The sequence below is a fragment of the Notolepis coatsorum genome (genome assembly GCF_963971535.1).
Source record: "Notolepis coatsorum genome assembly, chromosome: 1".
Classification (NCBI taxonomy): domain Eukaryota; kingdom Metazoa; phylum Chordata; class Actinopteri; order Aulopiformes; family Paralepididae; genus Notolepis; species Notolepis coatsorum.
In genome coordinates, this window is record NC_140165.1 from 98,340,134 (window position 1) to 98,354,942 (window position 14,809).

Consider the following 14,809-nt stretch of genomic DNA (forward strand, 5'->3'; position numbering starts at 1 on the left):
ACAGATTTCTTGTTTTCGGCCTCCTCTTTACTCGCCTGGGTGTAGGCCACTCTTCTTCCGGGAGCTTGAGAAACTCTGGTCCGTCACTGTATGGGTTGTGACGGGTGAGGTCATCCAGGGACATTCCCCGGGTGATGACGTCAGCTGGGTTGTGTTTTGTGTCCACATACCTCCAGCTTGCTACTTCTGTTAACTCTTGAATCTCTGTGACTCTGACTCCCACGAAGACCTTGTATCTGCACGAATCAGACCGGATCCATGTGAGTACTGTCGTGGAGTCTGACCACAAGATTGTTCTTTGCACCGGAATGGTGAGTTCACGTTGGATTAACGTGGCGAGGTGCGCTCCTGCTAGGGCTGCGCAGAGCTCTAGACGCGGGATAGATTGTTGCTTTCGTGGGGCTATTCTTGAGCGAGCCAGGATGAAAGCAGTATGTATTTCTCCTCCCTCCTCTCGGGCACGCAAGTAGGCCACCGAACCGTAGGCTACTTCGGAGGCGTCGCTGAAGACGTGCAGGTCCATCTGGCATGTCTCCGGCCTCACTGTGGGTGGGAAGTAGCTGCGGTGTATGTTAACACCTGGGAGTGAGTTGAGTTCCGTCTCCCACTCTCTCCATGTGGATGCAAGGTGTTCGGGTATGGGGTCGTCCCAGCCCTGGTCCTTGTCCCATAACGCTCTTACAATCATCTTTGCCCTGGTGGTGTAAGGTAGAATACATCCCAACGGGTCATATTGTCTGGCGAGTGTTCTGTATACACTCCGTCTGGTGGTCGGTAGTGCAGTCGACCTTCCCTGCTCCTTGGTCAGGGGTGTGTGTTTATAATGGAGCGAGTCTGTTTTGAAGCGCCAGACTAGTCCTAATGTCATTTCTTGGGCTTCTCCTGGGATGGTCGCCAGCCAGGTCTCGCTGCTTGCTGCCTTGTCCTCGGGGGAGAGGCTGCGCAATACTTGCGGGTCGCTGCTGGCCCACTGCCTGAGATCAAAGCCGCCTTTGATCAGGGAGGCGCGGAGCTTGAGTAGAAGGGCCTCGGCTTCTTCTGGCGTCGAGACGCTTTGCAGACAGTTGTCCACGTAGAAACTATTTTCTACACTTTTTCGGACCTCTTCATCAGCTGCTGGGTCCTCTGCGACGTGTTTTTGCAGTGCAAACGTAGCACAGCATGGGCTGCATGTGGTTTCGAAAGGGAGGACTTCCCATTGATAGATGGCTGGTTGCTCATCCCCGATCCTCTCTCTCCATAGGAACCGCAGCAGGGGGTTGTCCTCTGGGGAGAGGCTGTGCAATACTGGGGGGTCGCTGCTGGCCCGCTGCCGGAGATCAAAGCCGTCTTTGATCAGGGAGGCGCGGAGCAGCGCACGACGTCGCCAGTAAATTTTCTTTGTGTCCCGCTGTGATTCGCTTGTTAATCTCAGCGCGGTACACAGTCTCTTGAGCGGGGTCTCTGGCTAGGCGCCGCTCTGTGTTCAATAGATACCGCTCCGCCGCTTCTTTTGGGGCGTGGAAGGTAGGCATACCCTCTCGCCTCAAGAGTGGAGTTGCGTATCTCATCACTCCGTTGACTTTGACTCTCTTTGTCCCTTGCTCGAGGAGTGCTATGGCGTAAATGTCTTCCTTGGAACGAACGTCTTTCTTTTCGTTCTTAAAGGGCATTGTCTCTAGTGTCCATAGCCTCTCGACATGCTGTAGGAGGGTGGTGTCTTCTTCTGTCACTCTGGAGTGGAGGCAGCTAGTGGCTGCTGTTCGGTTAAGAGACTTAGCGAGGGGGCCTTGTAATGTCCATCCTAGGCCGGTCTCGACTGCTGCAGGACAGCCTCTGGGCCCTGTGTGGACCCGGTCTATCGGGACTATGAGGTCTGCATGGTCGGAGCCTATCAGCAGGGTCGGGGTGGCACCGTCTATGAGCGGGATAGGTAGTTGACGCAGGTGCACATATTTATCCATCAGCTTGGCGATGGGGTAGGTGTACTGCGACAGGCCTATTTCTTGGCTGGTGAAAGCATTAGTAATCCTATACCGTCTCTCTGGCTGCCCGCTTGCTGCGATAGTGAAGGAGACATTCTCGCCCTTTATCGTCTTTAGATCTCTTCTTATTGTCCGAATCGTCATCTGGTTTTCGCTCCCCCGCAGCCCCAGCTGGGCCGCAGCGGATGCGAGGAGAAGGGTCTTCTCTGACCCGTCGTCAAGGACGGCGTAAGTGTCCATGACCTTGTCTTGGTAACTCAGTGTTACGCGGACCACCTTTAAGAGCACTCGGGCGCCCCCGCTGCTGGCGGGGTCAATGTACATAACACTTGCTTTTGTGCTGCTTGAGGGTGCGGGCTTTCTTCTGTTACTGTCGTGTAGGACATCTAGGTGGGCTCCGTCACACCGACTACACCTCTTCTTTAAGCGGCACTCGGCTGCCATGTGACTGCGCGCACATCGGTAACAGCGTCGGTTGGACTTTATCCATTGACCCACTTCGTCGGCGGTCATCTTCTTGAATGTGTCACATTGTGACAACCAGTGTTCTTTCTCGCAGTACGGGCACACCATCTTCCACTTCTCTTTCATCGAGGGGGTACTGTGGTTCTTGCTGCTCGGTACTGGTTCTGATTGGTGCATGACAGTCACCAATCTTCGGCCATCGTTTGCTCTCCTAGGTCCCTCTCTGGAGCTTGGTGTGCTCCGCACGAACGTATCCAATCGCAGGCTGCTGACTTCTCTCGCCAGGAAGTCGGCTAGGTCTAGGAGGGATGGCTCGGGACCGTTAGGATCACGGTGGTCTCTTTGCCGCCTGAAGCGCTCTTGTCGGGCGGGCGGAAGCTTCTCTAAAATCCTCTCGACATTAGAGTTTGCGTATAGTTCGTGCATACCCTTTTCTCGTTGCGCCCCCAGCATCCCTACCAGGGATTGTACCTTGATAGACAGGTCGTCTAGTGAGCGATTGTCTGTTGCTGGGGGTAGGCGGTCAATATGCCTTATCTCTTGTATTACGTAGTCCCATATGCGTCCATATCTTTGGTCGAGTGCTGCTAGAGCCGCTGTGTATGGGGTAGTAGAGGTGGCATAGGCCAGCGCTATATTGTGCGCTCGGGGCACCTTGAGGTGCTTCAATAGGATAGCATACTTGTGGCGTTCATCAGCTACATCAGCCATCATTGTCTCTAAGCACATCCGTAGCTCCGTGTACTGTGCTCTGTTCTCATGGGTGAAGTCTGGAAACGTCGGTGTGCCAATGTATGATGCCGTAGATGGCTGGCACATCGGTGAGCGTTGGAAGAGAGGCCTCCTAGGCGAGTCTCCTCTTACGCCTCTCGGTGGGCTGGTACCGGCAGGGTACCATGGCCCGCGTATCCAGGTGCTATTCCTCGGGACTGGTCGTGCGTCAATCTCACCCGTGAATTGAGTCGGGTCTGTAGCGCAGAGCCGTGGGGGTAGATCCTGGGCTGTACTGGACCTCCTGGTCCTGTGGAGTACTGTGCTGCTGTCGGGCTTGACTCTCTTCCTCTCCCTCTTCTTCTTCCTCTGTCAGGTCCTCTAGATCCTGTAGTCGTCTATTTAGCCTCTCCGCGGTGTATACCGTTCCTTCCTTGTAGCTGGGTCTCACTGGGACCGGTCGGGGAAGGAGTTCGGAGGGGGGTATAGGCTCTCTCTGGTGGTCGGGCTCAGGGTCGCTTAATCGGTTAGGGGAGGGTGCCCTTGACCCGTGTCTTGACGAGGCCCTGGAACCCCGTGCGGAGGGAGGGGGTGTCGCCCTGGCGATCAGCTGCTCCATTATCTGCGCTTGTAATCGGTCGCGCTCGGCTTCGCGCTTGGTGAGAGCGATGTCGCGCTCTGCTTCTCTTTGGGCACCGGCAGCGGCGCGCTGGGCTTCGGCGGCGGCGCGCTGGGCTTCGGCGTGGTCTCTTACCATATTCTCTTCCATCTGAAGGCGTCTAATCTCTAGACGTATACGATCTTCGTCGCTCCGTTGCTGCGCTTGAATGCGTTCTCTTTCCATGGAAGAATGTTCGCGCTCACTAAGCGTCTGTGCTTGGAGTCGATCGCGCTCTGCTTGGAGTCGATCGCGCTCTGTAGAGGCTGCTAGGCTGGCGAGGAATGCCTGTGCCAGCATCTTGTCCGCCTCGCTGGGGGAAGACGCTGGTTGAGGTGATCCGCTCCTGGCAGTACTCGTTGGAGATGCGTTCTCCTGCGGGGAGTCCTGGAGCTCTATCTCCTGGGCGCTCTCCTCTTCTTGTACCGGGCAGAGTTCCATCTCTGGAGGGTTGTCTTTCTCCTGGAGCTCTCCGGGGACTACTTCTTCGGTCTTGGCGGGGGGTAAAGTCGTGTCAGTTCCCTCCTGGTCCCTACCGTGAGCTTGGTCAGTTACATTAGAACCCACTAGGGCCTCTGTTGGCGGGGTAGCCTGGTCGATAGGGTCGGACATAATTTTACTATCTACTTTTTCCGCGTTTACCGTCTGTAGAAGGCTAGGTAGTATACTGGCAACGTAATCCTCTAAGTACTGAGGTGTCTGCCGTCTACGCTGCGGGCGATCTACTTTAGGAGAACCGTTTTGTGGAGTGTTCATCATAGGCCATTTCAATATTAATACCACTATATTAATATTACACTAGTTATTCTCCGGCTCGAAGGACCAATTGTAACTGAGGGGTACAATTCCCTGACTGTATTGATAAGTATGGTATCATTAAACCACTACCGCTTTATGTACTTTAATTACTGGCCATACAGTACACGATATATGAATATGATGAACACTTCCCACAATGAAATCGGTTCCAGTCAAAGGTATTAATCAAGTATTTAATGGAGCAAAAGGTACATAGGATACTTTACATTATTCTTTGAATGCACTTGTAAGGCAAAGGAGTATGCGTAGGCAAATCAATAACGAATGTCCATTCTCTGGTTACGCAGGAGGTAATTATACAACCTGAATCTTAGGGAATTATATCTATGGTACACTAGTAATAGCGGGAGATACTGGAAAGGGTTCCCACTGGTTGTAAGCCAGCAAGGGGGGTAGAAGATCTGTCGGTAGTAGGACGTCTGGTCAACGATGACTAGGGAGACTTCAGGTACAGAAGCCGGTGCAGTAGTCTCTTGATCCACAGACGAATACAGCTTGGTTCTCTTGTAGACTGTAGCTCTACAGTGAAGAAAGCTAGGCGGCCTCAGGCTCTCTGAGCGCCGACTCGACTTGACTCCTCTCGGGGTAAATCCAACACGTGCAGGCGTCGGCGATTATCCGCTCCATAAATCATAGGACCAAAGCAAATATATTCCAGCCGCAAAGGCTATGCAGTCGTCGGGTAGATTAATCCAGTGTACATGTCCATACGGTTCTCGCCTAGGTCTCCTCGGGTGAAGGCGCCATGCGGTCGGCCCAGCCTGGATAAGAACTCTAGCTAAATACGAGAAAGCGTTGGAGATGCTGGTCACTATAGAATTCTAACCGCACGATACACTATACACAAATAGACTATTAAAGACTCAATAGAAATATGTCGCACTCGACGGTATAGTGCCAAACTCTGACAATTCAGTTATTAATTCGCACGCGGTCTCGATGCTCTACTCTGAGGCCAAACAGGCCATACTTCACCGCACGTTGTATCGTGGGTGAGGCTTCAACTTATCGGTAACATGCTAAGTGCACGAAGGGTACGGAGGTAAGGGGCTAAAGGTCTTCTACATTCACCTGAGCCGTATTTATATGCACGGTGAACAAATAGTGCCACTCTCATTTCTGTCGCCGTATCCCTGGGCAGGGCCGGGGCTAGTACAGACATGTCTTGTCGGTAACTTTGAACTTGGCTCCGGGGGCCGGTCCCTGGCGCCGGTGGACCGCTGTCCAATAGGAGAATGAACTATTATGGTCTGGGCTAAAAGGGATATTCCGTGTATATGTACAAGGAATATACAGGGGATATCAAACGATATACAAATACTATGCAATATATATCAATAAATAAATATATATATTCGGTTTAATCTGATCCTTCGTAACAGTTCATATAAAAATACACTACATCTGCGGCAGGGAGGATATACTGTGGCCCACCTCTGCTGTGAAATACTAATGAAAGTCTTAAATGATGTAGGGTGGAGCCCCTCAAGGCAGGGCAGTTTGATCTGCCTAAGTAATGGTAATGGTAATGTAATTGAAATATAATGATGATGGTAATGGTAAAGAATTACTGCATCAATGCTTTTAACCTTTTCACAACCACACTACAGAAGGTTAACCTTTCACTACCGCACTACAGACTGTTAACCTGGGTTAACCCTTTGGTAGTGTGGTAGTGAAAGGGTTAACCCATTTAGACCTGAAACGCCTGCTAATAAGGCATTATATAGCCTGCATATACACACAAATGTGTTTCCCGGATTCAATGGGTTAAACATTTAATTGGTCGGAGTTAAATGTTCCAAAGTATCTTGTCTGATGGAAATACAATAGAAGAAGAATTGTTTCAATCAGAAGCACTTGAGATTGTTTAAAAACATGCTGCAAACGGACCCGAAGTGCATGATTTAGCTCCATTTCAGTGTGCATTTAATGATAAAAATGAAATGCTTAAGTAAACGTAGTACGTACGTTTCTGGAGTTTATTGATAAAATAATCGTTGTGGTGAACGGATGACTTGCCTAACCATTAGTAGCAGCTTTCTAGTCCCGATAGTCCTTTGCTTCAGTCTTAAAACATGCATACAGTACAGACATACAAACCCTCGCTGAGGTCGGTTAGTGCCATTGTGCCGTCCTGCCATGTCCTGGTCAGTATGTGTTCCACTCTTAAAAGAACACGCCAACATTATGGGAAATGCATTCACCATCTTCTCCAGAGTCAGACAAGAAGATAGATACCAATTTCCTCTCTGTGCGTTCAGTAGAATAGAATACAGTATATATTTGATTCATATAGTCAATAACATAGTATAACGCCTTTCCAATAAGCTCTGGTCATAGATGTAGCCTCCCCTCTCCATGGCCTGTTGCCAGGAAAGGCCCACGGCTCATCTGTTAATGTGTCATCTACCGTCCTTTTCATCAACCGCCTGTGTTTGACCAGCCTTCATTATATCGTCCTTGAAAATAAAAAAAACTTGAAAATACATGATCTTGATGGAAATAGTTGCCAGTTGCCATAACATTTCTCAGTAGTGATTTAGTGACCATGTTCTCTAAGGCCTCGTACACACTTGCTGATTTCTGAAGGGTTTCTCTTTGGAAAACGTTTTAGTTTAGTGGTTTTCACAAACCAAATGCCATCATCATCAGAATGTTCATAATGTAGCCATGGCAACATTGTCAACAAACTTGATTTGACAGTTTTAAGTGGAACTGGAAAGGTTCTCAAAGGTTCTCAAAACGTTTCAGAGTGTAAGTGTGTACAAGGCAAAAGTCCAATTCGCTTTTTCGCCCAGTTGTAGCTAAATCCTCCCCTCCTTCTTCATTTATTCCTTTAGTCCCCCCCCCCCCCCCCCCTCTGTACTGCGGTCCACTAACAGTTCCCTGCCTGTCTGTCTATCTCTCTAACTGTCTTCTTCACTTTCATCCTCCAATGCTTCCTCTTTATCCTCTTCCTCCCCTTCATATCAGGAGCCTCAGACCACTGTCATTCACAACCCGACCGATGGAAACAAGGTATATTGAGATCACATGCTAGTCTGGAGCAACTGCTGTTATTCTCTGCACTGTCTAACACAGTTAGCCTTTTGGTTTGCGTTGCTACAGTTTCCCTCTCTTTTTTGAATTTGCTGTGTTAAAAAACTGGGATTGTGGATTCTGCCTTTTTGTCATATCAAACAAATATTGCATGGCCAGTACACGTGATTGTATGTCTGGGGACTCATGGGCTGCTGTTTGATATGTCCTTGTCTTTAAAGTAGATTTGTGGTTCATCTATCAATTTAGTCCATGTTGCTACCAACATGACACGAGGTGACATGCTGTGTAGAGATGAACATGGACGTTACTGATTTGTAACACTGTTTTCTAAGTCTGTTTTCATTTACACATAACGTGAAGACCTCACGTGGTTTCAATGAATGGTTTCAGCTTGACAATAATGCAACAGGAAATCAAATCATAGTCCAAGCTTTTCTGTAGCAATGCATCAAACATTGCAGTGAAACCATCTATTGGGTGACCAACGGTAATAACCGTGTTTGTTCCGTTATCTTGCATGCCGTTCGACTCAACCCTTTGAGAGGCAGGTTCTGTCAGCATCTACATACCATTTCAGAGTTGGGTGGCTCCGGTCAAGGCCGTTGTCGGAAAGTGGTGTTGTTGTCCAGCATGGGGCACTTTGTCCTCTGGACTAGTCAGTAACAATGCACCTGTTACAGTGATAGGGGCACCGTATAGTGTTAAAGAACCCAGGATGCCTACTGTATCATAAAGAGTAGGGGTTCCCTGATGTTCCTGGCCAAATTCCCAATCAAATTACCAATTTCTGACATCAAGGCCACCTAATCATCCCTTCCCCTTAATTGGCTGATATCAATCCCTGTCTCCTGAGCCATTCAGCCATTGTGTAGTGTGATGTGTACCTGGTGCCAGTGTATGGCAGCCATTGATCCTGCGTAGCCTAAGGTTGGGTGCTACCAGTGGTGGTGAAGGAGGCAATTTCCAGCCTACATTGTGGGGAGTGCTTTGGGTGTCTAAAAAAGCGCTATTTAAATGTAATGAATTATTATTATCTGCACGCTTGTCTCTGTTACCTTATGCAGCTTGTACTTCAAAGCTCTGTGGACAGTACAGCGTACAGTATGTGTGTGTGAAGCTGTGGTTGTGAGATGATGTCGGTGAGCATCAATTGAGGTCGTTGACTTGAATCCTTAAGATAGTCTTGATGTTTTTTGAACATGTCAACTAACTAACCACATTGTTCTTGGCTTTTTGTTTATAATTTCTTTTTCATTATGATTGTTTTGGTTGACGGAGCTTGATATTGTGATTTGTTTGGAGGAATATGGAGAATACATGTTCAAAAATAAACGTTTTCATTCATTCATTCATTCATGTTCTGTTTTCTGAAAAAAGATACAAAACCGAACAAAATGCTTGTGTTACAAAAGTAAATGATTCTATCGTCAGCATACGACATGACTTCCCCCAGCTCTATCTCTCGCTCGTCATCTGGCTGCTAATGACCGATAGTGGACCAATGTCACTGTTCCAAATCCAATTGACCTATCTCAAACCCCGCCCTCTTTTCTTGATCCTCCTATCACAACTGCTGTTATTTGTCAGAGGAAAGCAGCAGATGATCAAGAAAAGAGAGCAGGGTTTGAGACAGGTTAATTTCAACAGGTAACATGTGCAGAAGGATGATGGAAAGAAGGAACTTTCTTGAATTAATGAATGAATGAATGAATGAAAGATTTTTTTTTCCGAACAAGTATAAAAACTAAAATATATCTGTTCATTTGATATACAGTATACAAAATATTTTATTCCTACCCCTTTTTAACATTTCATCACAAATTATATAATTTTATTCTATTGTTAATTATATGTCTAAATGCTGTATCTCTATATAACCCAATACATTTGTATAATTAAATATACATATAAATATATAACATATATACTAAATAAACACCATATAATATACACAATTTCTTAAATTTTTTATTTACATCTTACGCATACTCCCAATCAACACACTTCCTCTTCCAGATACATATTTAAGAAAGATTTTTTTGTACATCTTTTTAAACTTCATGTTTGTACTCTGTTTTAGCTCTAACTCCAAACTGTTCCACATATGATTGACAGATGAGATTCTGCATCTCCAACCCGCTCCCCACTGAATTTCAGTTGTTTCCCTCTTGCCTGCCAAGGATTTAGTTTTGGGTTGTTATGGCTGATGTTGACGGGTCTTTTGTTTTTCATTTGCCGTCTCACTAGGAGTCCAGTGAGAGCGCCAACACCACCATCGAGGACGAGGATGTAAAAGGTAGGACGTTTCTCAAAAAACAAATAACATCGACAGGAGGCTGACCTCGTTAAAATGCCTGGAAATTATGCAAGTGATGCCATCAAATGTTTTAACATTTTAGGTGACCTTTCGCTTGTGGCTCAATCTAGTCAGGGGAGGGGGAGAGAGAGAGAGAGCACTTTCAACATCAGTGTTGTGGGAAAACAGATCAGCGTGGGAACTCCATGTAAAAATTACTCCAATCATAAATTCTCTTCTCTCACCAGACAATTACTCAACACTCTTCTAACTTACATACATACAGTTCCATTCTTCCATAATCAACATTAATTTCTTGACTCAACAACAATAAACTGAACTTAACTCTCAGAAAGTTTGTTTGATTCTCCCCAGCTTAGAGGTTGCACAATATCCAGCATGTGTTACACATTTAACTAGCTTTATTATTGGTCTAAAGTAACTAAAAGTTGCAGGTTCACTCAGAGTAACGAGGCGCAAAACAATTATGAGTGACCGACTTGAACCATAGTTTCTCTGAATGTTCACAATGTATGTAATTATCTAGGTATGCATTTGAATACTGATTTTGGCGTTGATTACCATGGCAACGATCAACGCTTTGAAGCAATCGGGTCAGCCCTATTAATTATGCACAAATCTGTTACTTTTAATGTTCTGCTGTCCTTTGTGGCCTTCCTGCATGAATTTGTATCATTGCTAATTGTTACTTATCAATTCACTGTCTCAGTTGATTTTATAGTTGTTCATTTTTCATGTTGCTAAACTATTCCAATGAAACCAGTCAAATTAGCACATTATGTATCATCATGCACTATGTTCATTCTTCACCGTTTCCCTGTTCATCCACATTACCCTCTCACTGCTGGGAAATAGCTGGAGTTCATTCAAACCCACTTTTGGAATGAAAGCAAGCCTCAGTTCTAACTTAGCTACAATGTGCTGAGGTCCATCTGTTTTGGGAAATCTCTGTCTGTGTCCAGTGCAGCACCACAGGGAGGGGGCACAGGGAGGGGGGCACAGTGAGGGGGGCACCACAGGGAGGGGGCACAGGGAGGGGGGCACAGTGAGGGGGGCACCACAGGGAGGGGGCACAGGGAGGGGGGCACAGTGAGGGGGGCACCACAGGGAGGGGGCACAGGGAGGGGGGCACAGTGAGGGGGGCACAGGGAGGGGGCACAGGGAGGGGGGCACAGTGAGGGGGGCACCACAGGGAGGGGGCACAGGGAGGGGGGCACATTGTCTCAGCACCACAGGGAGGGGGGCACAGTGTCTCAGCACCACAGTGAGGGGGGCACCACAGGGAGGGGGCACAGTGAGGGGGGCACCACAGGGAGGGGGGCACAGTGTCTCAGCACCACAGGGAGGGGGGCACATTGTCTCAGCACCACAGGGAGGGGGGCACAGTGTCTCAGCACCACAGGGAGGGGGGCACAGTGTCTCAGCACCACAGGGAGGGGGGCACAGTGTCTCAGCACCACAGGGAGGGGGCACAGTGTCTCAGCACCACAGGGAGGGGGGCACAGTGTCTCAGCACCACAGGGAGGGGGGCACAGGGAGGGGGGCACAATGTCTCAGCACCACAGGGAGGGGGCACAGTGTCAGATCTCCAGATAAATTCCTTTCCTATGACGAAAGGGTTTTATTTTTTATTTTATAATAAAATAAACAAGCTAGCGAATTAACTTGGGGATACTTCATCATACGTATGTTTGTCCAGATCCAGAAAATTACATAGATAATGGAAAATATGTCATGAATTCCATCTATCCATTCGTCCACTGTAGGTACTTCTGTCTTTTTCTTCTGCCTTCTTGCTTGTTACCAGAAGTACCTATATCAATTTCCTATCATTAACATTAACCCATTAACATGTTTTGCTTTAGCTAGATATGATTTAGTCCAGAATTACAGACCTGCTTATACTGTAGGTGGGAAGATGACGGTGGAGACAGTGAAACCTGTGAACAGAATAGTCAGAATACAAATAATATAGTGAAATCAAAAAAATTTCCCCACTCCACTGGGGACCCTCTGGGAACCCCCCGAGGACCCCTGGATGTCCCTGGACCCCACCTTGAGAACCTCCAATCTAGCAAACTGATATAGTATTTGATGATTGCTTCACTGGTCCAGTGAACCAGATGAATTGTGTGTGTGTGTGTGTGTGTGTGTGTGTGTGTGTGTGTGTGTGTGTGTGTGTGTGTGTGTGTGTGTGTGTGTGTGTGTGTGTGTGTGTGTGTGTGTGTGTGTGTGTGTGTGTGTGTGTGTGTGTGTGTGTGTGTGTGTGTGTGTGTGTGTGTGTGTGTGTGTGTGTGTGTGTGTGTGTGTGTGTGTGTGTGTGTGTGTGTGTGTGTGTTCACATTCACATTCACACACACCATTCCTCAATGCTCCAGAGTCCCAACTCATTGAAGCCTCAGAGTTACTTATATTGCACGTCTCCACTGACGGTACTGTCGCCTCGAGGAGGAGGAGAGACCACCGCCACACTCCCCCTGTTTTCAGCTCCTGAGAGAGAGAGAGCAAGGAGGGATAACATTAATGAATGTTGACGAGAGCCTTGACGTAAGTGGTTGTAGCTACGGCTGTGGGGGTGCTGGAGACATGATCCAATAGACTCTTTTATACGCCCGAGTTTCCTGAACACGGAGAGACCGATCCCAAGTAGATCGGCACCTTCACTTTACCACACCTCCTCCCCAAACTCTGCATGCGCAGATTTGCCCACGGAGTGCGTCTGGATCGTCCAAAGAGACTCCCTGGGCACTCTTAAGAGTTTGGGGAGTAGGCGTGCTAAAGTGACTATGGTTCGGCCGCGAACGTGCCAATCTACTTGGGATTGGTCTCTCTCCGTGTTCAGGAGACTCGGGCGTATAAGAAAGTATATTGGATCATGTCTCCAGCGCCCCCACAGCCGTAGCTACAACCACTTACGTCAAGGCTCTCATCCACATTCATTCATTGTATCCCCCCCCCCCGCGTTATCCCATGAGCTCCATGTAATGCGGAAGTGCAGCGGTCTATTTGTTCACATCACGCTGCCTCATTCTTTCTACGTTTCTACGAAGCTTCCTCTCTCACCTTATTGTTGTATCTGGAGGCGTGACCCCAATCAGACAAATGAATCAGGCCTCTCTTTTTACTCGCCCTTCCAATGAGGCTTAGGAATCCTTTCCTGGATGATGTTGGGTTTTAATTGTGCCATCCCTTGAGCCGCCTCTCGACAATCGGCCCCTTTGTCACGGAAACCATCTGTGGCAGGGAGGATGGGGCCGGAGGAAGCGCGGGTATTGTGGGAAGGAGGAAACGGTGACTTATTTGGATGATGGGCGACGTGCGGCATGTGGTGGAGTTATGTAATGGTTTGTCTTCCTTCCCTCTGCGGCCCGAACGCATCCAGTGCTAATGCAACCAGCAGCCTGTCGTTAGTATAAAAGGGGCTTTGTTGTTTTTTCAACTTGAAAGCTAAAGGGACTTGTTTATATGTTTTGAGAGGTGGCATCATGTCTGGTTATGAGGACGCTAAGAATATATTATTATATAGATGTGACGATAGGAAATGTAACCAAAGAAAGACATGGGTTCAGTTTGCTGTCTGTATGACCTCTGACCCGTGACTGTCCCCTGACACTGTACCTTTGGCTCTCCCGTGAAAAGCTCTCATGAGCGACTACCTCTCAAATAATGTGTTCCGCTCTACTGGCCAATCTGGGGTTTTTCTTGAGGATTTGAAATGAATGAGTTCTTGGAACAAATCATTTTTTTTGTATGTTTGTCATTCATTCATTCTGTCACTTTCATTTTCTTTTCTCCATCTGACCTTTTTTCTATCATTCCTGCTTCCTTGAATCTGCCAATCCATCCGTATATCCATCAATCTATCTATCTATCTATCTATCTATCTCTATCTATCTCTATCTATCTCTATCTATCTATCTCTATCTCTATCTCTATCTCTATCTCTATCTCTATCTCTATCTCTATCTATCTATCTATCTATCTATCTATCCATCTCTACCCATCCATCCATCCATCTCTACCCATCCATCCATCTATCCATCCATCTATCCATCTATCCATCCATCCATCCATCCATCCATCCATCTCTACCCATCCATCTATCCATCCATCTCTACCCATCCATCTATCCATCCATCCTCTGCTCTTCAACCTATAGCACAATCTCGTTCTGCCTCCTTCCAAATCCAACACCTGGGGCGTTCGGGCCCTCACCAGTCCTCCTCTCACCACCCGTCTCCCTCCGCCTCCCGCTCTCCCTCTCCCTCCGCCTCCCGCTCTCCCTCTCCCTCCCCCTACCCCTCTCCCTCCCCATCCCCCTCCCCAATCTCCTCTTGCTCCTCCTCTTGCTCCTCCTGCCGCTGGTACTCTCCCAGTGTTTGGCCCAGTGGTGAGGAGTTCTGCCAGTACCTCCTGAGGGCGCTGGTCGCTGGCTACCTGCTCCTGCTCTGCACTTGTACCTTCCTGGTCCTGCCCTCCGCCCTCCACCCCACCACCGCGTGCCACTGCGACCCCCGTCACACCCACACGCAAGGCCCCGGCCCCAAGCTCGGGGAACCCCTGCCCGTCCTGGGGCCCGGCGACTCCGATTGTAAGTCCTCCCGGCAGTGGGTGAGAGGCCACAGGAACTCTCTGTGGTGACGAGCTTGGTCTTATCACCCAGTGGCAATGGGCCAGTGGCTTCATATCTTGCAAAGTGCATTGTTGCCAAATGACTATTAGAGACACATGGTAGGCTGACTAGACCTGTTGAACTCTAAAACACAGAGGAGCCTGCGACAGAGAGACCCCCCCCCCCCCCCCCCATACCAGAACCTCACAGGTTTTGTC

General features: G+C 48.2%; 1 protein-coding gene across 12 annotated transcripts in view; it reads left to right on the top strand.

Moving 5' to 3' along the window:
- The window catches only part of camk2d1 (calcium/calmodulin-dependent protein kinase (CaM kinase) II delta 1), a 240,301-nt gene that overhangs the window by 195,943 nt on the left and 29,549 nt on the right, over positions 1-14,809 (top strand). For 8 of the 12 annotated variants that reach the window (XM_084322597.1, XM_084322604.1, XM_084322603.1 and 5 more), the window contains 2 exons: positions 7,594-7,638; positions 9,910-9,958. In XM_084322597.1, coding sequence (XP_084178723.1) covers positions 7,594-7,638; positions 9,910-9,958 — 94 coding nt within the window. The remainder of the gene's footprint in view (positions 1-7,593; positions 7,639-9,909; positions 9,959-14,809) is intronic. The other 4 variants (XM_084322598.1, XM_084322600.1, XM_084322608.1 and 1 more) reach the window with 1 other exon arrangement.